The following is a 27,266-nucleotide window of genomic DNA, read 5'->3' as shown; positions in this document are numbered from 1 at the left end:
GGTACTTCACCTATACAGGACAAACTACTTTTTATGTTGATGTGACCAAATGTTAGGGACTGGGTGAGACAGTGTAAAACAGGAGACAAGGTAAAGGGTAGGAGACCTGGGTTCAAGTCCCAGTGGATCCAAATGATATCTGTGATCTATATAAGTCACTAAATCATCCAAACCCCAACATCTTAAAAACAAACAAACAAAAGAATTAGGGAAAAAGGTAAACAATGGAATGGGAGAAAATATTTGTAAATTATGTATCTGATTAAGGGTTAATATCCAGAATATATAAAGAACTCCTACAGAGTTAAAAGAACTCAAAAGCAACAACAAAAAACAACTGGATTAAAAAATGGACAAAGTACTTGATTAGACATTTCTCCATAGAAGATACACAAACGGCCAGCAAGCATATGGAAACATGCTCAACATCACTAATTATTAAGGAAATGAAAATCAAAACCACAATGAGATATCAACTCACACCCACTAGAAATAACAAATATTGACAAGGATGTGGTGAAACTGAAACATTTGAGCACTCTTGGTGGGAATGTAAAACGGGATAGCCACTGTGGGAAACAGCATAGCTGTTCCTCGGGATGCCTCGGTGGCTCAGTCCATTAAGTGTCTGCCTTTGACTCAGATCATGATTGCAGAGTCCTGGGATTAAGTCCCAAATCTGGCTCCTTGCTCAGCAGGGAGCTGCTTCTCCCTCTGCCTGCCATTCCCCCTGCTTGTGTTCTCTCTTTCTCTCTGACAAATAAATAGATGAAAGCTTAAAAAAAAAAAAAAAAAGGAAAACAGTACAGTGGTTCCTTACAAAATTAAAAATAAAATTATCAGGGGCATCTGGGTGGCATAGCGGTTAAGCGTCTGCCTTCGGCTCAGGGCGTGATCCCAAGCAGACTTGGTACGATGGAAAAGAATAACTCTTCCATGACCCCCAGAGGAAGTCTGCTGGACATTCAAAGCAAAGAAGCAAGATCAGATTCACTTTATTTCAGAAGGAAATAAGACTAGATGGGTGAGCTATTTCTACATTTAACTTCTAACTTTAGGGCTTTTAGCTTTCTGCAGCATAACAAACCAACCCCAGAACCATCTGACCCAACATGGGATGAAGGTGAAGGGGTCATCCCTAGAAAGCAGCAATTTGAAGGAAAAAGAGGAGGAAGAGGGGAAATTCCAAGTGATGGCCATGAGAGCAGTAGAGGAGGAGCTCTGGAGGCCAAGGTCACTGGGTGAGAGGATCCACTCCTCTGTCAGTCACTTGCTGCCTAATTTCTTCTGGCTGATTCAACAAGTATCTATTGAGAGCCAGGCCCTGTGCTATGTTTTCCTCTAACAATTATCACTCATTTACATCTAGAAATAAATAATCGACTTTCCATTAATAATTGTGGGACAACAAGTGAAAATAATAGCAAGCACAAAAGTATCATGTATTTAGAACTTGTATATCCCTGCGCTATATATAAATTATCTAACTCAGTGAGTAAACTGAACTTCCCCTTCTCCCATCTACAGCCAAAATCTTCTCCGGGTAACATGCAAAGGAAATGATGTAAAACCCAAGCCCAGCCTGGAGGGGCAAGAATGAAATGATGTCAGGTGGTCTATTGCTACATCCATATGTATCCTCACATCCCTACAGATCTGGCTCAGGGCTCCCCAGCTTGGAAGTTTAGAAATGGAAGGCAGACATTTCTCATTGCCTCTTCTGTGGCTGCACTGGTTCCAGCGTCCACCCAGCCTCCATCAACTCTCCCTGATATATTGCTTTTGCCCTTGTCCTGTCGACAACCTAGTGTCAACCAGGAACCAGAGTAGGCCCTCTAAAATGTACATCAGTTGAGTGTGGGCTGTACTTAGTGACTGGCTTCCAAAGAATAAAGAATGGAAAGGGGAAAATAGTAAGTACTAGTGGAGAAACATGGCAGGCCCACCCAAAACAAATGACCAGGTTAGCATCACCTAGTCAGGTGGATACCAGGCCGTCTGATACTGTGGAAGGAGAAAGGCACTGCACTTCTTTAGTATTCTTTCCCCAGATCCATTGCCCCACTCTAATCATAAGGAAAACATCAGACAAATCTAGACTGAGGGACAGTCTACAAAATACCTGATCAGTACTCCCCAAAACTGTCAAGGTCATGAAAAACAAGGAAATATTGAGAAACAGTCACAGACAAGAGGACCTGAAAGAGACATTAAGAACTAATGCCATGTGGTATCCTGGATCGGATTCTGGGACAGAGAAAGGACATTAATGGAAAAACTGGTGAAAACTTTTTAAAAGTCCGGAGTTGAGTTAATAGGAGTATATCAGTGTTGGTTTTCTCAGTTTTGAGAAATGCACCACAGTAACATAAGGTCATATCTTCAGGGGAAACTGAAGCCAGGTAAGGCAGCCTGCTTTTAGAAATCCTCGTAGCTAAGTTCTTAAGAGCTGTGTGCTCATATTAGGACCTCTATGATGAGGATGAGAAGATGAACTATCTTTGCTATCTTTGCAACTTCTCTGTCAACCTAAAGCTATTTCAAAATAAAAACCATATTTTTCAAAAAGAAAGAAAAAATAGAATGGTAGGAAAAATTCTCCCACAGCCCCCAGCTCATGCAGGGTAAATGCCAAGTCCTTACAGTGGCCTGTTGGCCCTGTTGAAAGTTGCGACGCCCTTTCTGGAATGACCTACTCCCCATCCCTGCTTTATTTTCTCCATGGCATTATTTAACCTTTCCTGACATATATATAACTTAGCCATTTTGTGTGTTGTCTTTCTCCTCTCCCTACCCACACTCAGCCACACACACACACACACACACACACACACACACACCCCAGAATGTAAACACCAGAGAAGCAGCAAATGTTTCTTTTGTTCACCGGGGAGAGTAAAGTAGGACTCAATAATTATTTGTTGAAGAAATTACTGAGCGCATGGGTCGATCAATGTCTTCTACCTGAATACCCTTATGACTTAGAACTCTAGAATTCACTTTTGATTGTTTTAAGTTCAAAACTAAAATGATTACATGCAGAAAGCAAATGAATATTGATGGTACAAAGTTAACTAGTCTTCTAGATTTACTAGATAGATATTTATTCAAATGTATGAAATAATATAGGAAGAAAGCTGTTCATTTCAGCTTTATTTGAAGTGGCAAAGCCTAGAAATAATGTTACTACCCATCAATAGGGACAGGCTAAATAAATCCTGCTACATTATACAATAAAATATTAAGCCATTAAAAAAAAGAGGAAGCTCCTTGTCTATTAATGTGAAATGATTGAAAAGATATGTTAAGGGGGGAAAAAAGCAAGCAAGATAAAGACAGTGTCTATGGTACACTACTGGTTGGTTAAATAGGAAAAAATGTTTATACATATTTGTTGTATGTGTATAAAATATTTCTGATTGGTCACAAAAGAACTGGAACATTGGTGGACTGGAGCTGCGTGCCATGAGGGACAGGATGCCCTTTTTTAATTTTAGAATTTTGGACCAAATAAACATATTACCTGTTTTAATTAACTCATTAATTAAAATGAAATTAACTTTTAAAAAATGGATCTTCTACACATTATACAGTGCTGATCTAACAGTCATTTAAAAATAAAATGAAACTGACACCCTGAAATACCGTTTTAATTTTTTCTTTTTATTGTTTATTCTAGATCATGCTGGTATAGTTAATCTCATTAACAATTAATGACCTTTTGAATTTTGGGTACCGTTTGTATATATTAAGTACTGAATTTATTTTTCAAAAATGGATTACTTTTATAATAAGAAAGCAATTAGAGTTAATTCTGCCTGCCTGAATCCTTCCCCACCACCAATAAAATGACTGTATTCAAAATCTCGACTGGCTTATTTTAGATTTTTTAGTTTAGGTAGTTCATTGGACTTTTCGTGGGATACACAAAAGTCCAAGAAACTGTTTTATGTCATTTTTATTTTTGTTTTTAATTTTTTATTTGGGTGTAAGATATATAGAAAAAACAGTACATATGTTTTAAGTGTACAGCTTAGTGAATATGGGTAAGCTGAACACATATGTGCATAATGCTAAGATCAAAAAATAAACCATTACCAGCATCCCAAAGGACCCCATTCCCTTCTCATCACTCTCCCCTCCCCCAAACATAACCCACACTGTGACTTCTAAGAGGATAGCTTAGTTTTGCCTGTATTTGTACATCACATAAATGTAATCTTACAGGATTGCCCTTTTGTGTCTGGCTTCTCTAACTCAACACTGCTTGTGAGCTTCCTCCATATCGTTGCATGTAGTTATAAGTGAATTATTCGCATTGGGTACAACACTCCCTTCGGTAACTATGTCACAATTCATTGATCTATTCTGTCGCTGGTGGCTGTTTAAGTACGTTTCAGTTTGGGCCATTTATGAACGGGCTGCTATGAACAGTCCTGTACGTGTCTTTGGGGGAACGCTCACACAGGAGTAGAATTGCTTGATAGAGATATGTGCAGCTCTAAAAGACACTGGCCAAACATTTTTTTCTAATCAGTTGTGCCAACTTATACTCCCACCAGCAGCACTGAAGTTCCAGTCGCTCGTCATCCTCCCCAACATCTCATTATTTTCCATTTCAGCTATTCTGACGCATGTGTACTGGTATTGCTGGAAGCAGGTTTCTGAAAGTACCATATTTTTTCCAGAATTCTTTAAGCTGGGTTGGTTATAAAAAAAAGTTGAAGTGGAGAGGTGGAAGTTAAAGAGAACCTTATTTTTTTACGGATGCCCTTTTTTACTCTTTGGGGTTCTTATTATATGCGTATGTTAAGTTGGAAAGTATCTATGTTCCTATATTCTTGAGGTTCAGAAGCTGGTGGGTGATGCCAATTTTGCTATTTAAAAATATGTTATTATTTTCCAAATCAACTGAGTGCTGTGTACTGGTAAGAATCTTAAAATAGACTAAAGTCAAGTACCAGGTGACTCCAAAGAAAAGAAGCAAGAGGGCATATGCCTGCTTAGAAAGCATTAAAGGAAAAACTGAAGAAAAGAGAAAATTTCAGAGCTAGAAGGAAAACCTGGGATGTGATTACTATGCTGGAGGAGAGTGCAGGAAACTGGGCGTGTCCAGAATCCACAGGAGCATTGGCTGGAGGACTGTTCTGTGGAATTCAGGAGACTCTGTACAAGCTGGCAGATCTGCGAGCTCGGAGACAAGCATTTTTACCCGTGGTGGAAGGAAGCGCTGAACAGTCTAGGAAAACACTCTGCTGTATCCGCAGGAAGTAGGAATGGGCTAACGTTGAGCACAGGAGCCAGAGGCACTCTCCGAGCCAACTTAAGGGAGTGCTTGATGACTACAAGGGGAAGGCAAAGTGAGCACCCTGGGAAAAGGCTATTTTAAGCCCTAGTGTATGCCAAGCTAAGTTTATGCCAAGCCAACTGAAAAACAAAATCTGAAAAGTCACCTAGCTTCAACTTGAATTTTACATATGAATAAACCAAGGCTCCGAAAAGCAGGGGTGTAATTGTGTGAGGTGATTTGGTATGCCTATGTGTGGCTGTTGCAATGGACAGAGGGAATGAAGTACTACCAGAAGAGATAAAGTGAGGAAAGGCTGTGCACCCAGGCAAGAGGGTCGTAGATGAAAAGCCCACCACCACCATCCCTTCATTTTGATCCTGGGCAGTGGCAACAAAGAAAACAGCTGTGGTTACTGGCAATGGAAAAATATAAACGAGTGTAAAGCTACAATTTGGGGGCTTTTTGGAAGAATTCAAACCAAAGAACATCTCATATGTTTTTAATAACCCCAAATATACTTTCTGTTTTCAGCAAGAATTGAAAACTCAAATGCCTTCAGGACAAGGTAATTATGTGAGTCAGAAGAGTGTAGGACAACTGGACGTGGGGCAGACTGGCAAACAAGAAGGCTCCACATAAAGGAATTTACATTTTCTAAAAACACTGGCCTTGCCAAACGGAACACAGAGGTTGGCTCCACTTCCATGCCACCAATTTGTAAACACTGTTCTACACGGTGTTAAAACATGAAACATCTTCAAAGGTTTAAAGGCTAAAGGCAACATTTTTAGTCTAAAAAGATCTACGAAAAGCCAGTTTCATTTTAAATTCCATCCCAGTTGGGGTGCCTGGGTGGCTCAGTCGGTTAAGGGTCTGCCTTAGGCTCACATCATGATCCCAGGGTCTTGGGGCTCAGGTCATGATCTCAGGGTCAAGGCTTCAGCATTAGGCTTCCTGCTCAGTGGGGAGTCTGCTTCTACCTCTCCCTCTGCCCCTCTCCCCGCTCATGCTCACTCTCTCTCTAAAATAAATAAAATCCTAAATAAGTAAATAAATAAATGAAGATGATCTCAACTGAATGGAAAATGAAAAGTCCTGACATTTTCTCATCTACATATTGAAAAAGGGGACATTTTAGCTCTTACATGAGATGGCATCTATCTCCCCTTTGGAAAAAGTGAGGAGATATCCTTTACCTCCTGTGGCAAGCATTGTGTTTGAAAAGTTGTATGAATGAATGAAACATTTAAAGGTTTACTGAATGAGTAAATGGTGCTTTAAGTAGAGCAAAGTACCGGCAGAAGACAGAACGACAACCTCCGCTTGAAGGTTATAAAATGAAAGATTCAGGGTGGATCTCCAGCTCTAACCCTCCTTCTTCCCTTTGGGATTTACTTTTAACCCCAAACAGCTTTGAAAGAGGCCAAAGATTCAGTGTTATGACCTCGGTCACCTCATTGCTCTAACAGAGAACAGAGAACAGAGAACATGGGCAGCCTCCCAAGAACAGCTATTACAGCACTCACTCCCCAGGTGGGAGGCAAGCGAACTTAGTCCTTTGGGAATGGGGCAAAGGAAGTTTAGAAGTCACACTGATAACTGCTCTAGCTTTCTGCCTTCATAATTCTTGAGTGCAAAGTGGGGGTGCCTACCACACAGAGTTGTGAGGAGTAAATAATACTGTGTATGTAAAAGGCCTAATATAGTGCCTGGCACATAGTAAACAGTGAACTGTGGATATTATTATCTATTGTGGAACTACTAGGTGACTGAATTCTGTTTAATGGCCCTAATTAGGATGGGGATGGGGAGGTAGGATAGCAAACAGAGAAGCTGTGGAAAAAACGAAAATATTTCAACAACTACCCATAAATTATTTTGGAAAAGTTGGAGGTGGACAAGTGTTTAAATAACTAAAATTTCCTACATTTAAATGCAAATCCTTATCTATACATGCATAAACTTAGATATGCATAGAGTTCCTCTGGAAGAATAGGGAATAATGGTTACCTACCCAAGAGGACTTATCCTGGGAAGAGCAGCTGCAGAAAAACTTTTTAAAATTTTGCCATGTGTCTATATTATCTACTAAAAATTCATAATGCATTTTTAAATTAAATGCTAATGCCTGAAAATCTCTCCTAAATTTTGCTAAATTTGGAACGGTGAAATTGAGAATGTCTGCGTTCAGCTTTTACAGTCAGAGCCCTGACACCGCCCCCTAGCGCCTGGTACCCACCACTACATCTACTCCCTGACGCCACAGCTGGGCCCGGAACATGTTCTTTTTTCTCCAATACTCATCAGGGTACAACTGCAAGTATTTAATGCATTAACTAAACTATTAGCTACTCAGACACTCCATTGCTTTAATGGTCGAAAAAGCATTGGGAAGGATGACATTACCTCATTGCTCATCCTTGCTGGGCAACTGAAACATTACATTAGTTAAATTACAATGTATGCATCCATCATCCTTACATTTTTTTTCCCATTTTAAACTTGACAGTTATCACAACAAAAAGGACTTTTCTACTTTCTCAGCTGTATCTCGAGTGCACATCATTTTAAAAACTAAACTTCTATTAATTCATCATTTACTACAGTACTTTCCTTCTTTGCCTATGTTGAAATGGAAGTTTTTGTTTCACCTACAAAATTTTCTTTTGTGTTTTTATTTGGGTAAAAGGTTCTGAACTCTGTTTCAAGATTTTTAGTTGTCCTCTAGGATATTTACTGTCATGCTGTACATTTTTTAAAGTAATGTTTTTTATTATTTTAAAATCTATGTGTTCTCATTGTAAACATATTTTGGAAAATACAGTAAAATATAATGAATAAAATAAGAGCAAGCCCTAATTCCACCATCATCAGACAACTACTGTTAACATTTCTAACTATTTCCTTCCAGTTTTTCTGACGCCTATAGGTTTTTACACATAGTTTTTGAACTGAATTTTTAAGTGTCTAAGGTGTATTTCCACTATGATATATAGATCTTAGAAGTCTGTCCTGATTAAATATTGCAAAGATATTCTTTGTAGAAACTACTGCATTATTAGAAACAGCATGGCATTTTTGGATATAAGAGCAGAAGGTCATTTTGAACATACCCACTAATTCAGAGTTAGTATCAGACCCTTCTGTAAATGCTACATTTGTATTCCCTTACATAACTACTTGACTTATTGCACCCAGATCACACTTCAAACTTGAAGTTCTTCCAGGGCATCGCCTCCTCATTCAATAACCTTGTATCCTGGCCCTTGACAAATATTTGTGCATGAATGGAATTCTTAGGTGCCTCCTCCGGTGTCTTAAGTGGGTAATGGTGAATGATCCCAGGCAAGAGAGAAGTAAATCAGGGTCGGGATCCCTCTATGCGGTCGGGGTGTGTGTGTGGGGGGAAGGAGGTACCGTGCATAGGTAAGGTAGAAACCCGAGCGAGTGGTTACCACATTATTTTTTCTTATTTTACTTGTCTTGTGTGTTCACCGATTTGAGAGAACAGTCTCGATCATTGCCGCAGGGCAAGTTCCCAACTAGCCGCTGGCCTCAATAAAAAAAGCTGGGGAGGCGTGTTCCCTGCGCAAGGCCCGCGTTGGACGCGCCAAGGCTGGGGAAACCCACCCCGCGCCCAGCACACTGTATAAAGAGCCTGGCCGCGGCGGCGGGGCAGCTCCCGGCTTCGCGCGGGGTAACGCTCCCCTCGTCGGTCCGCATCCGTGCCTAATATCCTTCTGGACACCTCGAAGATGGCACCCGTTGGGGGCAAAAAAGCCAAGAGGGTGAGTCTGCGGGACACCTGAGGGCGTTCTCCACCCCAGCGCGGGCTCTGAGTCTCGGCCCACCGGCCCCACATCCCAGCCTCGGGAAGTGCAGAGGGGTCCTCGGAGCCCGGCTGTGACCAAAAGGTGCTCTCAGAACTTCTCGGTCAGGACCCCAAGGTGCCTCTGAGCTCCCCCCAACACCCTTGCCCATATCCTGAGCGCGCCCTAGATCTACGTGACTCCGGACTCGAGGACACCCCCAGAACTCCAAGATTCCCACCGTCTTCTGAGTTCCGCACCCCAGCGCCAGAGCACTCCCCCAGAGGTGCGGCTCCTAGACCCAAACGCACGACTTTTCTCCCCCCACAGCAGTGGGACCAGGTTCCTCCTTAGGGCGCGCCCCGGCCACCCCGCGTCTGTGCCCGCGCCGCCGTGCGCGCCCATCTGCGCCCTCCGCGGGCTGGCCAGGGAGGCGCGCGGCCCGGGCTCCGACTGTTTCCCGCCCCCGCCCAGACGGGTGCCGCGGAGTCCCGGGGCCGTCTCCCTGCCCAGTTCTCGCGTGCAGGTGTCTCGGTCCCGCCGCTGCTCCAAGGCTAACGCGTTGGCTGGGCCATGTAAGTATTCACCCACAGTTTGGTTTCTACGATCACAGCAAAATGTACCATTCAATCCTCAGAAACAAAACAAAACAAAAACAAACAAACAAACAAAACAGGCACAGAGGCTGTAAGGTATTGAGTAAGGGCTGTTAATAAGATTTAAAAACCAAAAACCCAGCAGCTCCAGCCCCTGATTAATGACACTCATATCTCTTCCCTAGTTGGGATGAGTGTTCCAGTCCAGACTGTCCGCCTTCGTCTAGACTTGGGGTTGGACGGATGAATGGAAGGATGGAAGGAATGGAGCAGACAGACGGACTGGCTGCGGGACTATGGTTGGGCTGGTGGGAAAAGAGGCAGAGAGGGAGGAGACCCCGGGGTGGCAAAGCGCCCTGCCCCCGCCTGGCTGACAGAGGCCCCCAGGGAGACAGCTGGGGTCAAGGCCAACTGTAAGGACTGCTTATCCATAGAATAAGAGTAGCTTTCACCATTTTAAGAATGTGTGCGTAAGTATTTATTTGAGGCTTTACAATAAAACCTTTTCTTTTAATCCTTCTGTAGATATTTTTCAAAGATAACATTCTCCCACCATATCCTTCAAAATACTTTAATGTGTTCTGGGGTGCCTGGGTGGCTCAGTTGGTTAAGCTTCCCACTCTTGATTTCAGCTCAGGTCTTGACCTCAGGGCTGTGAGAGCAAGCCCCATATCAGGCTCTGCACTGGGTGTGGAGCCTGCTTGGGATTCTCTCTTTCATTTTCCCTCTGCCCCTCCCTGCTCATGCTCTCTCTAAAATAGATGATAGATAGATAGATAGATAGATAGATAGATAGATAGATAGATAGATAGATTTTAAAAATCTTTTTTAAAAAATTAAAATAAAAATAAATTTTTAAATTCTTTAATGTGTTCTGAAAGACCCTCACCCCCAGCACATGTATACACACATTTTCATTATGTGAGCATTCTGATCGTTTGCCTTATAGTCATGAATTTATAAATACATGTATACTTTATGCGAATTCTAAAGAAATCATACTTCTCAAGAATATGATAGCAAAAGTACTAAAAACAAAAAACTGTCTTAAAAACTCAAGTAACTCCTTTCCTTTCCCCTCATCTATAATTTTAGGGCATCCTAGAACGTTTGAACGCTGGAGAAGTTGTGATTGGCGATGGAGGGTTTGTCTTTGCACTGGAGAAGAGGGGCTACGTGAAGGCAGGCCCCTGGACCCCAGAGGCTGCTGTGGAACACCCAGAAGCAGGTTGGTGCATAGCTCTATTCTAAGTTCTCACAAAAGAGCACTACAATGACCAGTCTAGGAGCATACCATCAAACAGATCCATTTACGGTACATTTCCCAACATTTATTATTGCCTGCTGGGCACTGTGCTAGGTATGTAAGGACAGAGTCACATGTTGGATAATCACAGTGGCCCTCCCTGTTGCTGTCGCCCACATTTACCTCACGGTTCCTGCCCTTCACTCTAGGTGAGTCTAGAAGCTGGCGCACTGCCCTCCTCTCTGCCCTTCCCTCCCTGACCCTCTCTAGGGGACCTCGATGTCCATGCAGATGGTCTCTCCAGGACCCTTCCTGTCAGTGCCTTGATCTCCTCCTCATCCCCAAATGAACTTTTCCTCCATCTTCCACCTCAGCAACCCACTCCTAGAACTTGCCATCACCACCGTCTACTTCTGAAGTCTAGATTACAAGGACCCCACTCTCTGAGCACCACCTTTTATCTTTTCTGCTCACTCTAATTCTCCCACTCCTCAACTTCAAGATTTTCATTCCTTCATCCCTTCCATGTTAGCATTTCTTATCCATTCTCTCCCCATATGTTCATCATCCATCCTTACCTACACTATCAATCACTGTCTTGTAGATAAGCCCTCCTCCATTGTACATTTGCCAACTAGTTAAATCCATCGTATACTCGTCCCATTCTATTTAAACTCAACTATCTACCTACCCTGCACCTGTACCCACCCACATTATTCTCACTTTACTTTTTTGACCATAAATCTTTTATGGTGAAGTGCCAAGAGGGGTGTTGGGATGGTACATGAGGGAAATAATGCTGTCTTAAACAAGGCTTCTACATCAGCCTAAAGCAAGTAGGAAGCATTAATCCTTAAAAGGGAGAAATGGGCCACTTCTGCAGGCCCAGAGAATTCAAGGGGGATCTAGGTTTTTGAGGTTCATGAGTGACTCCACCCATATGTCTTCATCCCAATCTCAGGGACCCAGTTCTTCCTAACCAGGCCCTGACTTTGGCAACGGAAGGCTTGCCTGGTTGAGAATTCAACCTCTCTGACTCTCTTCTCCCTGTATAATTCAGTCCTGGGCCAGATCCTCAGCTTTTTCTGCTCTCTAGCTACAAGAGGTGAGTTTATATGCCACCCAGGAGACAATCAGACTTCCATACTTTGCCTTAAATTGGTGATGAATCACCCTTAACCTTTCACTGTCTTTCTCTACTACGTTGGTTGTTCCCCACAATGGCCATCTGATTCTAAAGTCCTTATAATTACTACTGCCTCTGAACCTCTCAAACATCTGAGATACTGCACCTGCTAGTACATTCCCTTCTAAGGGCATCTCATCCCAGTTTACCACAGATGAACGTTTTTAAACAACTGTACCCCTAGCGCATGCTGGGAGCTCTATCACCCATCGTGAGTTAGGTGCTCATTACCAGCGGGCCAGAAGTGGAGATTTGTGCTCAGGAGTTTTAATGGGAAGTGCATTTATGAAATAACACCTTGAAGGGAGTAGGGGAAGCAGGATTGGGCAGAGGGAGGAATTACACTGTGATGCAGTTGTTATAGATAACTTGGCCAGTCCCCCAGGAAGCTCTGGAGTTGGACAGGCCCTTCAGAGTAGCCCCAGATCAAGGCAAGGGAGCTGGATTTTTGCTCTGTCCTGCCAAGAGATCCAGCATTGCATGCAGACTACCAACTCTCCCCTCTCCCAGGAGAGGGCTTAGCCCTTTGCAAGGAAGCTCCCTTTGGCCTAGGGCACTTCCTAATGAAGGTCTCAGCTGACAGGCATCAGTAGCCAACACTGTGAAAGAATGCCTGCCTCTTTCAGAGGAAACCGGAGGAAGTCCTTGTGAATACTATACAAGTTGAACAGTTGTCTTTAATGTTTATTAAAGAGCATATTTTAGCAAACTCAGTGATAAAAGACAGAAACTAACAAAACACATAAATTGACAGTACAGCTTTAAAATTAAGCATACAGATTCTGGATCCGGACTAAGTGAATCAAATCCTGGCAGTCACTAGGCTGTGTGGCTGTGGGGAAATTACTCAGCTTCTCTGGGACTCAGTTTCCTCTTCTATAAAACTGAGATAATATTGACATCTACCTCATAAGATTGTTACGAGATTTAAATAAGTTATATGTAGTCGTTAAAATACAGCCTGACGCATCTGAAACACTGCAAGTATTAACTATTATTAAATTCATTGTTTCTTCTCTTGATAGTATCTTGAGTGTATTCATCCATTTCTGCTAGAGAAGTATAGAAATTCTGTGTTTAAATCACACTATACCTAAATCGTATTCAAAGTAAAAGAGCTATAGTCACACCATGAAGCCTAGCAAATATACACAACTTTTATATTTCCAAATAAAAATAGAAATAATACTGTGTTCTGCCCTAAAAGAAGGAACGAAAGAGAGAAAGAGAGGAAGGAGGGAAGGAAGAAAGGGAGGGAGGGAGAAACGGAGGGAGGAAGGAAGGGAGGGAGGGAGGAAAAGAGAGAATTCAGTAGGCTTGGGAAGCTAAAACAGCAGTAGTCTTAAAATTTTCATTGCACCGTCAGTTTGTTAAAGATTATAGATTCCCAGCCTTTGCTTAGAGATTTGGATTCATTAGGTCTGTGAGTGGGTCGAGGAACCCACATATTTATAACCATCCCCAGGTGATAGCAAAGTGAACCACACTTTGAGAAGCATTGCATTAAAGGGCTTTAAGGAACACAATAGAATAATTAAGATCCAAGAATGAGGATTTAAAATATATCTGCGCTTTGTTTCTTAAGGTCTGCTTGCTGAGTTAAACTCCATGAAATATTTCTTGGGTGAAACTGGTATTTAACAATAAGCTACCTTGGTGGAAACTCTGCCATGTAAATAAAATAAGACTGTGATTTAAACACAAGCTTCAATTTTACAAGTCACATTTTTTTAAAGTTACACATTAGAGGAGCTCAAGAGAAACGGCTCTGACATTGATTTTGACTTTCTTAATACAGAAACAGCACATTTATCTCTTGGCCATCTGTTTCTTGAGTATTTTGGGCTTATTTAAGTGGACTAATTCTCCTACTAAAGTCTATGCCAAAAGTTGTGGTCACACCCAGTGGAATCAGCACAGAATTCAGCAAAGAATTAAGGTTTGCTGGATCTGGGGGGGCTTGGGGAATCTGAATTCATATTAATTGCCCCCAGGTGAGTCTAAGTTGGGTCACACTTTGAGAAGCACTGCAGCTTTAAGAAGCATGGCAGAATAATCAAATCGATTAAGAGCAAGGAGTTGGGCCACTGCCCTGTGGGAAAATTTAAGAAAAGGGTGTAAAATGCCGTGTAAAATGTACACATGCACAATTCGCACACCATTCCAGAGTTTTTTAACAGAGTCTCTGGAAATCCACCCAAGGACCAGCTGGGTGGACTTCCTGTTTAGAAACCATTTCCTCCTAGTGTACGGGGACCTCATCGATAGGCCCTTCACCGTGCTCCAACCAAAGCAGCTCTATGTTTGATTGATGAACAGGGACTCCGAATAAAATGTCTTTAATTGGTTCTGTTGCTAATTAAAACAAGTTTGAAGCTTCCTCATCAGGCATGCTTTTAAGTTCCCTCTCAGAACTAGAGATTCCATGCTTAGAAACCCATTTTCTGATAGTCAGACGCTTCCTGGCCTCACTGATTTCTTCATTTAAAAACCACACTGAGCTTCCTATGTTCTCTGCACTCTACTAGGCCCCCGGGATGCAAAGGTACCAGACTAAAGGGCCAGGAACTCCAGTGTCCTAAAAATTGCCTAACCTCTAACGTAGTCACTCCTTGGCTTTGAAAGGCCACTGAAATTTCAAAATAGATTTCAGGGCCAGATACAGGATTGCTGATTTCTTACTTTGTGCAGTTAATTCTCCTGACAAAAACGAACACCTGCTAAGTCTCACTAGCATTTTATAAAAAGAACATTTTCCCAATCACTCCGAATGGTGGTTCTCAATAAAACAGAAGATAAAATTCAGTTCCCAACTAAATTAGAGTATCTGTGGATTTGACCCCAGCATCCATTATTTTTAAAAAGCTTATAGGGTGTCTAATGGGCAACCAGAGTTTAGGACCACTATTTGAGAGCAAAGGATAATTCCTTAAATTGAATATAATTGGTTATATGTGGGGAAATGCCCCAACATATTTTCTTTAGCCTGTGAAAGCTTTGCCATTTGGCATTCATCCATGGACCCATGCTTAGGAACCTTGCTCCAATTCTTATTCCACTCTACTAACAGAATTATCTTTCAAATACACTGAGCTACTCACATCATTCAATTGGTTACAAAGTGCTGGTGTTTCCACGTACCTATGGTCTGAAGCTTAGACTCCTTGGGATGATGTGCTGGGCCATTTGTACTCTGTTGGCCCAGTCCCCCTCTCCAACTGCATCTCCTCCTACTTCTCAACTCCAGCTGCTCACACTACCTGCCGTACCCCCAAATGCCAAGCCTATTCCTGCCTCTTCCTTTTTGTTCAGGCCCTTCCCTCTGTAGGGAATGCTTTTCCCTACCTTCTCTGCCCAACAAAAATATTAAATGATTCCTCCCCTATGGGACCTCCCTCTTCCCTTCACCCCACATCCATGGTAGAAGTAATCTCTTCTTCATAGCAAGAGCCCCCAGATCTACCTCGCATTCACTCTCAGGAAAGTAAAGAATGTAAGCAGATATTTTCATATCTGTTTCTCTGATAGCCTTTTGAAAGCATCATGGGTTATAAACTGATAGCAATTAATAGTTTTCCTCATTCAATCTCCCAGTTCGCCAGCTTCACCGAGAGTTCCTCAGGGCTGGATCCAATGTCATGCAAACCTTCACCTTTTACGCAAGTGAAGACAAGCTGGAGAACAGGGGAAACTATGTTGCAGAGAAAATATCTGTGAGTAAAGCCATACCTGGCATTCTTAGAAGGGCATAGTTGACACACATGTCACCATCAAAGCCCTCATAGAAAAAAATGTTGAGTTTTCAGATAATATAGAAATGATATATGTGTGATATAGGATTGCTCATTTCTTACTTTGTGCAGTTAATTCTCCTGACAAACACAAACACCTGCTAAGTTTCACTAGGATTTTATAAAAAGAGCATTTTCCCAGTCACTCAGAATGTAGTTTTCAGATAATACAGAAACGAAATATGTGTGAATAACTCTTTTAAGTTTTAGCTGGCATCCCCAAAATTGACAGAAAGGCATTTAATGAAGAAGAGGTAGTTAATGATTAATGATTCTCCCAGTCTCCTAAGTTGCTGAGTGGATATCCTTACAAATTCTTACATCCTTACAGTTTTTTAATATGGGACAATGTAGGGGGAAGGTCAAAGGCACAAGGAAGGGCAAAGTGACCCTGGAATCTTCCTGACTCAGCTATAATCAACCGTGTCATGTTGGGCAAACCATTTACCTACACTGTCAAAGTGATAATTTTTCAATCCCTGTAATGAAAAAGAAGTTTTTTTTGTGTTTGTTTTTTAAGTGGTCTCCACACCTAGCATGGAACCCAACACAGGACTTGAACTCACAACCATGAGATGGAGACCTGACCTGAGATTGAGGTCACATGCTTAACTGACTGAGCCACCCAGGAGCCCCAAAAGAAGAAGTTCTAAAACTCCATGAGTCTGTGTGAGCTACAGCACTGGGGTTTATTGAAGACAAGCGTCAATTTTTAATGTCCCAGTAATTAGAAAATACCTTGCAATACATTTATCCATTAATTAAGAAAATACATGACAAAAAGTCATGAATTCTGTAGTCATTTTATTTATTTTATTTATTTATTTTTTTAAAGATTTTATTTTCATTTATTTATTTGACAGAGAGAGAGACAGTCAGAGAGAGAGGGAACACAGGCAGGGGGAGTGTGAGAGAAAGAAGCAGGCTCCCAGTGGAGGAGCCCGATGCGGGGCTCAATCCCAGGACCCTGCGATCACGCCCTGAGCCGAAGGCAGACACTTAACGACTGAGCCACCCAGGCGCCCCTGTAGTCATTTTAATTACATTTTATTCTTATTGATCTTAAGAGCAAATCATCATCATCATCATCATCATCATCATCATCATCATCACTATTTGCTAGGTATTCTTCTAAGTGCAGGCACTGGAAGATACCAGATCCTTCTATGTAAAGATTTTTATCCTCTCACAGAGCTTTGGTATGTAATAGCCTAGATACCATCATTAGATTTAGCGTTTTCATTACTATTACTGGTGGTGGTGTTACTGCAAATTGCTCAGCTTGGTAAATTGAACTATTCTATCACTGTCATCTTCTAGAATAAACTCTCTATGGTAACATCCAACTGAGATGTGGACATTTGAATAATAATTTGGTTTCAGTTCTGCATGAAAATGAGATATATCCTATTTCACCCATTTTAGGGGCAGAAAGTCAACGAAGCTGCTTGTGACATTGCCCGGCAAGTGGCTGATGAGGGAGATGCTTTGGTGGCAGGAGGTGTGAGTCAAACACCTTCGTACCTTAGTTGCAAGAGTGAGACTGAAGTTAAAAAAGTATTTCAGCAACAGTTAGAGGTCTTTATGAAGAAGAACGTGGATTTCTTGATTGCCGAGGTAAACAAAAATATGACCAAGATGAGACATGCGCGCCTAGTACATTTTCTCTACCTTCTGCTTTCATGAGGAACATGTGAAATTAGTTGCCAATCATGGCTAGGAAATATTTGGTTTTAAAAATGTTTCCAATTTAGGGCTTCCACTGAATGATCCCGTTAATCTAATGAAGTGTTCTTCAAACCTCTGACTGCAGTTCACAGTAATCACCCTTTTATTCCATTTAAAAAAATGCTAATGGGTCACAGCTCAAAGTTTGAAGACCAATCATCTAGTGATAATTATTAAGCAATAAAATAAGTTTTCTAATTGTCTGGGGAGAAACAAGATAAAAAGTACCTTAACCTGATCTTATTTCAGTATTTTGAGCATGTTGAAGAGGCTGTGTGGGCAGTCGAAACCTTGAAAACGTCTGGGAAACCTGTGGCAGCAACCATGTGCATCGGCCCAGAGGGAGATTTGCACGGCGTGAGCCCCGGCGACTGTGCGGTGCGCCTGGTTAAAGCAGGTGATGATGGATTTTGACCAGTTTGCAATTAGTGAGTCTTTTAAAACTATGTACAAATGTAGGTCCACTTATGAATCATTATATACTACTTTTGTTAAAAGGAAAACCACTAATGTGCTTTCCTAGCAGTGTTGATAATATCATTATTGACTCCTAAAGAGAAAAAAGTAAAATAAAGAAAAATAACATGCACACATACCGGCCTTTTGAAAGGGGCAACTAGACCTAGGTGTAACACCTAGAAATGGGAAGAATTTTAGTAAATCAAAAGGAGCATGAGGAAAAGTGTGTTTTATTTTAACCCTAAGTTGAGGTCTCTAGACAATAACTTTTCAGGCAGTTGCCTTCTTTGCCAAACAAAGAAAAAAAAAATAAAATTAAAAAAAAATTCCTGATATGCTTTACTTTTTTGTAATTGGTATAATAAATTTTAAAAATTTTTGGTATGAAATAGGAGCCATGTAATTTATCTTTTTAAATAATTTCCATTCCTAACATTAGGTTTCATTTCAATCAGGGGAAACTCACAGATTGCTTTTAAACTTGCCTCATTTTTAATGCAAGGAGTCAGTGGAAGAGTCCAGCTCATTCTGTGAAACAGGGAGATTTTGATTGGCTATGTTTAATTTCTGATTTTTATCCAACTCCTGGTATTTCATGAAAGTCACTTCGTACATGTCATTAACAATAACAATTAGATTTAGGAATGAAACTAAATAACCCTAACTTTTTACTGGAAATATAAAAATGGGGGAAGGGAAGAAGCAAGTTAACTTGTTTCAAAAAGATCAGAGGAGGCTTTCATCACCCCATTGTTAACTGGCAGAGATTCTTGGCCTGCATCTAATTCTTCCCTGACCATTCCATTCAAGGTAGGTGGCCACAGTGTTTGGCATCACTGTACCCAATTTATATTCTTTGTAGCACTTGCCGCTTGTCTCATTTCTTTATCTCTTTAATGTCTGACCCACTAGACTGTAAGATCAAAGAGGGCACAGGCTATGTCTCTTTGGCTCAGCACTGAGTGCCCTGTGCCTAGCACAGCACTTGGCACAAAACAGTCCCTCAATAAATATCCGCCTAATAAATCCGGTCCATCTTCCAGTGTTAGCTCACATTCTACCTCTACGTCCCCTTACGTAATCCTCCCTACCCCAAGTGAACACGCCCTCCTCTCAGCAAATATAAGACTTTAAACTTATACCACTCATTTGGAATATCCTCAGTCGACATTTTCTAATCTGTGAGAACATTAGTAGGGTTCTGTAGTGAAATACATTTAGAGAATGCTGTGTTAGGGGCCCCTGGGTGGCCCAGTCCCTTAAGCATCCCACTGTTGGTTTCACCTCAGGTTGTGATCTCAGGGTCGTGAGATGGAGCCCCACGTCAGGCTAAGATTCTCTCTCCTCCCTCTGCTCCTCCTGCTCGTGCTCTCTCTCGCTCTCTCAAATAAATACATAAATCTTAAAAAGAAAGAGAGAGGAAGGAAGGAAGGAAGGAAAGAAGGAAGGAAGGAAGGAAGGAAGGAAGGAAATGCTGTATTAAACCAAGTTAAACGGGTCTCTTTACTACAGAATTTCTCAGAGCCTTAGTGCTCATGCAGGCTGCACATATACTAAAATTGGAACAATACACAGAATTTCTCAGAGTCTTTGATATGTTTGTGTATATTGGCAGTCTCCAAGAAAGGGACAAAGTCAACAGCTACTTCCTAATTTAATTGATCACAGAGCCTTACTTTCATGGAGCAAACCTTGGGAAGCCCCGTGCTAAATTATGAAATCCGTGGTGTCAGGGACTATGCCCTGTATTTGTATTTCTCTATAGCCCCTTAGGAGGACCCTTATACCTAACAGACATCCAACAAGTAGCCAACCTATGATTAATTCATTAGTGTAATGAAGTCAGACAAGGAAAGAGAAACTCTGGCAGCAGAACATCCAAAAAAATAAAAAAACAAAAAAGAAGGAGAAGAAAGAAGAAGGTGATCAAGATCCAAGTGAAGATATTAAGTGAGCTGTTAAATATGCAAGTCTGGGACTCAAGGGAAAGGTCCGGGTTAGAGAGAGGGATTTGGATAGTTCTGGATATAGTTCATACTGAGAGCCCTGAGACTGGAGAGGAAGCACAGGTGAAGACAAGAAGATGGCTCATGGGGCTCCTGCGACACTGCAGGATTGAAAGTCTCAGCTGTGAGCAGCGGCTCCGCACCCAACATCCAAAGAAAGCAGCCAGTGAGGTGGGAGCAACACTCAGAGCATGAGAAGCCAAGAGAAGGGGAGTATTGATGAAGGAGGGGATGGTCTGGGAGACTGAATGCTGCCAAGACGTTGAGGAAGATGAGAACAGAGAAGCAACTACTGGCCTTGGCAAGACTGAGGTCATTGGTGCTCTTGACAAAAAACAGAAACAAAAACAAAACCCTGATTCAGAGGCATAAGGGGTGGCAGGATTGAAACAAGAACGAAGGAGCAAACTGTACACCAGCCCAGTGAGGACCACTGAGATGCCTGCCACTGAACCCTGGATGCCATGACCTTTGGCATCAGCTTAGCTGCTCCTGGAATCTCGATTAGTGATATCATTAAATCCGCCTGATGAAAGGAAACACTGCTCCTCAAATGAGTGGTATGATAACCACAGGTGCCAATGAGCAGCTGGGAGAGTTGAAAAATTATTGTATCAAAGACTGAAAAACTGACTTCTAAAATACTGAGTTCAAAAAACTCTAGTAATGAGTTTCTGGAAAAAAGATGGACAGCCAACTGTGCATAAATGACCCTTCAAATGTAATAGATTCCTCAAAACACCTTTCACAGAAAGCCCTTGCTGCCTATTAGCAATCATTCCCACCCAGAGGTAAGACAGGTTCGCAAGGAAGCAAGAACCAAAGGCTGTATTTGCAATTCACTGTTCCAAATAAAAGCTCCCTGATTAAGGGAGGAGAACTGAGCCTACTGGGGTTATCTGGTGAATCCCTAAAGCTAAACTGTTCTTCCCACTTGCAGGAGCTTCTATTGTTGGTGTGAACTGCCATTTTGACCCCACAATTAGTTTACAAACTGTGAAGCTCATGAAAGAGGGCTTGAAGGCTGCCCGTCTGAAAGGCCACTTGATGAGTCAGCCACTGGCCTACCACACTCCTGACTGCAGCAAACAGGGATTTATCGATCTACCGGAATTCCCCTTTGGTAAGACAGACATTTTATAAATCATCTCAATGTCTTGGTGTTTGACAAATTTACAAATCTGTAGCCACAGAGCTTTCTCATAGTGAAGAGATGGCAGCACGTCTCATCTCTTGCCCTCAGCTTCTCTCCCTACAGCCAAAAACTCCTTGATATTGGACCACGGTAGAAGGAAGAGATGGAACCAGCAAGCAAAAAAGACCTCTGAACCTTTTACCTATAGTTTGGTAAAAAGGATACCCTTCTGGGTGAAATCAGCAAAGATAGTGGCCCTGGTTCCAGCTCTGTTGCCAAATCATATAACCTTAGCAAAACCCCTTAGTTCTTCTAGATCTTAATTTTCTCATTAGAAAAACTAAAAGCATAGACCAATTTATGTCCAAGACACTTTTCTCCTATTCTGAATGTTACTCAGATACTGTAGAGTTTGGGGGGGGAGGGGAAGATGCCATCACTGGGTCACTGCATAACAAATCTGAACAAAGAAGGCAGACTTGTAGTTTGGGAAAAGGGAGAAAGCATGTTTGGGAAGTAGGGGTGAGTCTACCTACAAATCAAGCCAGAGAGGTAAGCAGGGCCAGTGCCTGGCCAGCCTCCTATTCCATTCTAAGGTCCTTATATCATGTACTATATTTTACAGGGACCCTCAGAGAAGTAAGCTATTATAAAATAATCCATCTAGAAGAACCACGGAGGAATGCAAGGCATCTCTGTGTTTTTTTTTAATGTTTTTTATTATATTATGTTAGTCACCATACGGTACCTCCCTGGTTTCTGATGTAAAGTTCGATGATTCATTAGTTGTGTATAACACCCAGTGCACCATGCAATACGTGCCCTCCTTACTACCCATCACCAGTCTATCCCATTCCCCTACCCCCCTCCCCTCTGAAGCCCTCAGTTTGTTTCTCATAGTCCATAGTCTCTCATGCTTCATTCCCCCTTCTGATTACCCCCCCTTTCTTCATCCCTTTCTTCCCCTGGCATCTGTGTTTTTGCCATAGAACAAATGATTGTAAAATTTAGTGCTTTTAAACAACAAAGAGTTATTATACCTCCGAGTTGCTGTGGGTCATGAATTTGGGAGCAGCCTAGCTGGACAGTTTTTGCTCAGGGTCCCTTATGAGGCTGCAGTCCAGATACTGGTCAGGTCTGTAGTCATCTGAAGGCCTGATGGGAGCTAGGGAATCTACTTCTAAGCTCCCTTAGTTGGCTGTTGGGAATAGATGTTCATTTCTTGCTGTCTATTGACTGGAGGCCTTAGTCCCTTAGCTTATGGGCCTTTCTGCTGTGATGCTTGAGTATTCTCACAACGTATCAGCTGTTCTAAGAGAATAAGAGAGATTGAGGCAGAAATCATAATGCCTTGTATAACCCAGCCTCAGAAGTCACTAACGATCCCTTCTGACATATTCTATTGGTCTCTCAGACCAACCTGATAGAATATGAGAGGGGACTACACGAGGGTTAGAACACCAGAGGGCAGGGTTCATTGGGAACCATCTTGAAGGTTGGCTACCACAGCATTTAAAACTGAATAAACACAAATTACCTAATAGTTTTTAATAAAAAGTTAAGAATTAGATGTTGACAACTTACTTAATTTCAGTTATTGAAAATTACACACTTATTATAGCTGTTTATTTTGAATATTTTTTTTTAAAGAATTCACTCAGGGGCACCTGGGTGGCTCAGTCGTTAAGCGTCTGCCTTTGGCTCAGGTCATGATCCCAGAGTCTTGGGATGGAGCCCCACATCAGGCTCCCTGCTCAGTGAGGAGGCTGCTACTCCCTCTCCCTCTGCCCCTCCCCCTGCTTGTTCTCTCTCTCTTTCTTTCTAATAAATAATCTTAAAAAAAAAAAAAAAGAATTCGTTCCATTTATTATAGGACTGGAGCCCAGAGTTGCAACCAGATGGGATATTCAAAAATATGCCAGAGAGGCCTACAATCTGGGGGTCAGGTACATTGGCGGGTGCTGTGGATTTGAGCCCTACCACATCAGGGCAATCGCAGAGGAGCTGGCCCCCGAAAGGGGCTTTTTGCCCCCAGCTTCGGACAAACATGGCAGCTGGGGAAGTGGTTTGGACATGCACACCAAACCGTGGATTAGAGCAAGGTAAGAACTTCCTAACTATACTTGCCAAACCAAACTCATTTCGATTGTGAATATGTCCAAGTGAGGTCATAACAAAGAATATAGCTAATGATGGTACTCAGTTATCCCTCTTAAATTCTTTCACAGAGATGTTTACAGAATAACCTTATGTAGTGATTTCTGGAGAAGACTTTAAGATTTAGCATATAAATAACGCAAGTTGCAATGAAATGTGATTTCATGCTCTGGGATAGTACCATGTGGTGGACCCTCAACAACATTGAATTAACTGGTTGTTAAGATTTAAGTGTAAGTTAAATGTAACACATATTAACTAAGTGCCTGTTCTGTGCCAAGCACAATTCTTGGAGCTGGGAAGACAGTGGCGAATAAGATAGGTCTTTGCTCTCAGAGCTTACACTCCAGCGGGGAAGATGAACGATAAGCAAACAGATTTTACATCAGGCAATGTGCAGAGCACGGGGCAAATAAATGAAGAGCTGTCTAGAGAATTGTATCGTCTACCAGGGAAATGGATAAGAAAGTCAATGGATTATACTGTAGTAACCGCTTTGACAGAGGCACAGATTTAAAAAGTAACAAGAGAAGAGAATGGCTATCTCTGTCTAACAGAAAGATGTTTTAGAAGAAGGGATTTGGGGGCTGTATTTTGAAGGGCTAACTAGCCACGAGATAACACAGGGGGTGAAGGAAGGATGAGCACCCAAGCAGAGGGAGCCATTGCACTCTGTTCAGCACATTGACTCTGCACAACTGTATCAGACACTGTTGTGGACGCTGAGGTAGCCAGAACAAGGCACAGCCCTGTCCCCAAGGAGTCAACAGTCTAGTAGGCAGAGAGATAAACAGATAAGTTCAAATTGGTATAGTAAGTTCAAGTATGAAGACACGCACAGGTGCTGTGGGGTCTGAGCTAATGCCCACGGGGGCAAAAGGCAGAGGAGGGTTAATGAAGAATTTCTAAGAGAGCAGATGCCTGAGCTGAATCTTGAAGGATGAGTTACATTGCCAGACAAGGGACGAGCCTACATGAAAGCACTGAGAGGTGGAAAGAGAATGGTGTACTGAGAAACCAGAAGTGTGGGAATATCAGAGACAGGATTTGATAGAAGACACACCTCAGGACTAGGAGGCAGACTTCTGTTTGTTCTCATGAATTGTGTATGACCTTATCACACTGGAATTTCTCAAGTGATCCAAGGTTAAGTTTGCAAGTTTTAATAGCCTTGAGACAGGGAAACCTGAGAGGAAGCCTTTGCTAGAATCGTATCAGATGTGATGCGGCCTGAACTAGAAGACAGTGAAAATAGAAAGGAGGAGGAGGCTGGATCTGTAGGGTGAGACGTGCAGAAGTGATAGTGGGTTTGAGAAGAACAGCAGCTGTGAGCTCAGCTGGTTCATGAGGCAGAGTGCCAGGAAGTTAGGATGGAGAGGCAGTGTGAAGTCGACCGAGAACGTTCCTATCCTAAATTCTTAGCTTTTGATCCCTATGCAGATATTTTAAAAAATAATTTCAGGGGCACCTTGTGGCATAATCAGTTGAGCATCCAACTCTTTCTTTTTTTTAATTTTTTATAAGATTTTATTTATTTATTTATTTGATGACGGCGGGGGTGGGGGAGAGAAAACACAGAGGGAGAGTGAGAGGGAGAAGCAGACTCCCCACTAAGCAGACAGCCCAACGTGGGGCTTGATCCCAGGACTCTGTGATCATGACCTGAGCCGAAGGCAGAGGTTTAACTGACTAAGCTATGCAGTCCAGCTCTTGGTTTTGGCTCAGGTCACGATCTCAGTGTCGTGAGATCGAGCCCCAGGTTAGGCTCTGTGCTCAGCATGGAGTCTGCTTGAGATGCTCTCTCCCTCTCCCTCTGCCCCTCCCACTCATTCTTTCTCTCCCTCTAAAACAAATACATAATACTTTAAAAAATAAAAATTAAATTTAAAAACTTTTTTTGAGGGACGCCTGGATGGCTCAGTCAGTTAAGGGTCTGCCTTCAGCTCAGGTCATGATCCCAGGGTCCAGGGATTGAGTCCCACATCATTGGGCTCCTTGCTTGCAGGGAGCCTGCTTCTCCCTCTGCCTCTGCTGCTCCCCCTGCTTGTGCTCTCTCTGTCAAAATAAATAAAATCTTTTAAAAAAATTATTTTGAAGTTATTTTAGACCTATAGATCCTGGGAAAAAAAAGTTTTAGTCCAGATTAATAAATGTGTTTTAATGGATGTAGCCTCAAGCGTCCAAAGACAACTCTGCGGAGGTATTCTAGCTCAGTAACACACAGACATAGATACTTAGGAAGGAGTCTATTGTTGTGTGTTTTGTTCACCCAGGGCCAGGAAGGAATACTGGGAGAATCTTCGGATAGCCTCAGGCAGGCCATACAACCCTTCGATGTCAAAGCCCGATGCCTGGGGAGTGACCAAAGGAACAGCCGAGCTGATGCAGCAGAAAGAAGCCACAACTGAGCAGCAGCTGAAAGAGCTCTTTGAAAAACAGAAATTTATATCTGCACAGTAGCCTCAGGGAAACCCATTTTTAGTGACTTCTATGTTTGGGCCACAGTTCCCAAAAATAAGGAAAAGATGGTTTTAAAGTAATGCTTATGTTAATGTCAGGCTACATATAAAATTGGTAGTAGCTAAACAAAACAGAACTAGAAATAGCACTTGACAATTTCAAAAGTATATTTCAGAAATTTACTTAAAGCAAAGTAAGTAAGAAGTAAATCTTAAACAGGTTCCCTACACCACACATAAGGTATTAGGGAATTCGCTGTGGCCAATGACAAGTAATTCAGATATTCATTCCCACTTTAGTTAGTTTGCAGGCTAGTAAGGAGGATGAGATGTGAGCTGACATGACAGAGACAGATAAAGTGCTACAGGGAAGTGACTTCCAAGTTCTTTTGAACATGACCCTTAGTAAGAAACAAAAGTTATGTAATAGCCCAGTAAAACATGTACCATATAACCACTGAAATAAAATGTGTGATCCATTTTGCTATTTTCTATTCCATTCCTTTCCATCTTGTCTCACTGATAAAACATGCTGGCTGAGACCCTTCAAACTGATTTTATGACCCAACAGTTTGAAAAACACTGTCATGGAACACTTCAGATAGGGGGACATTGCTGTTTCTTTAAGTTTGTTCTTAGATATCAGTCATATGATACATCATCAGTAAGTATCAAAAGACCAGAGTCCTCCTCTCAGAGTTCAAGAGTTGTTCTCTCTTTCCTGACCCATGACAGAGCAATGGGGAGAGGAAAGAAGGTATCGGTATCTAGGCTTTCTCCACCCTGCCCAAAACTGATGCATCTAAATGCTTTCAGTCAGTAAGGCCGGGTAACAATGTTACCTTGGTAGCTTTAAAAAAAAAAGTAGAATAAAGAAAAAAATAGGGATTCTCCAAACTCTATCCAAGTTTCCTAGATTGAGAACTATGATATTTTTACCTGATAATATCTACTCTCCAATGAGAGCTCAAGTGTGAAGATGATATTAGCATAAACATGGCTACTCTTAATGCATGAAGAGTTCATGCTGTTTTCTACACATTCTTGGTTTAGCTGTTTCAAAATTGTGATTTCTTCAGCTATTTGTATTTGATTCTTATTTTCATTCTGTAATTTGCTTACGTTTTACATGAAATTTCTGTGCCTCAGTTTATTCATCTCAACCTTCCTACTTTGCAAGTATTTGAGTTTTAAAGGAGAGGGCAGCAGTATTTAAGGGGAAAGAAATTTCTAGAATTTTTTTTACCAAGATCATTGGGAATCCACCCCTCATCCTCCAGTGCACAGAAATAGAGCCAAAGCAGCATGGCTTTCAGAGTCTGCACGTGGCTTGAGGTGCAATAAAAGGAAAGTAAATGCTATTTCTTTTTTTTACAAAGTTGCTATCTACCATTTCTCACTCTC

At 41.9% G+C, this 27,266-nt stretch overlaps 1 protein-coding gene across 1 annotated transcript; it reads left to right on the top strand.

Moving 5' to 3' along the window:
• The first annotated feature begins 8,941 nt into the window (after positions 1-8,941).
• BHMT (betaine--homocysteine S-methyltransferase) lies at positions 8,942-26,349 on the top strand. The gene is made up of 8 exons (XM_045796404.2): positions 8,942-9,078; positions 10,791-10,923; positions 15,722-15,840; positions 17,344-17,535; positions 17,896-18,043; positions 21,052-21,234; positions 23,120-23,348; positions 25,677-26,349. The coding sequence occupies exons 1-8, from the start codon at positions 9,046-9,048 to the stop codon at positions 25,861-25,863; spliced, it is 1,224 nt and encodes a 407-aa protein (XP_045652360.2). The 5' UTR covers positions 8,942-9,045; the 3' UTR covers positions 25,864-26,349.
• Positions 26,350-27,266: the final 917 nt, after the last annotated feature.

This window comes from Ursus americanus, chromosome 5 (genome assembly GCF_024610735.1).
Source record: "Ursus americanus isolate L20-20 chromosome 5, mUrsAme1.1.p, whole genome shotgun sequence".
NCBI lineage: Eukaryota > Metazoa > Chordata > Mammalia > Carnivora > Ursidae > Ursus > Ursus americanus.
The sequence above is the reverse complement of the archived record's forward strand: the minus strand, read 5'-3'. Positions and strand labels throughout refer to the sequence as shown.

What these genes read in the sequence shown, in the direction of transcription:
- BHMT (XM_045796404.2), top strand. Translation starts at nt 9,046, where the DNA reads ATGGCACCCGTTGGGGGCAAAAAAGCCAAGAGG. An exon ending in TGTGGAACACCCAGAAGCAG is followed by an intron (nt 10,924 to 15,721) that starts GTTGGTGCATAG and finishes TCAATCTCCCAG; the next exon opens with TTCGCCAGCTTCACCGAGAG. An exon ending in GGTGCGCCTGGTTAAAGCAG is followed by an intron (nt 18,044 to 21,051) that starts GTGATGATGGAT and finishes TCCCACTTGCAG; the next exon opens with GAGCTTCTATTGTTGGTGTG.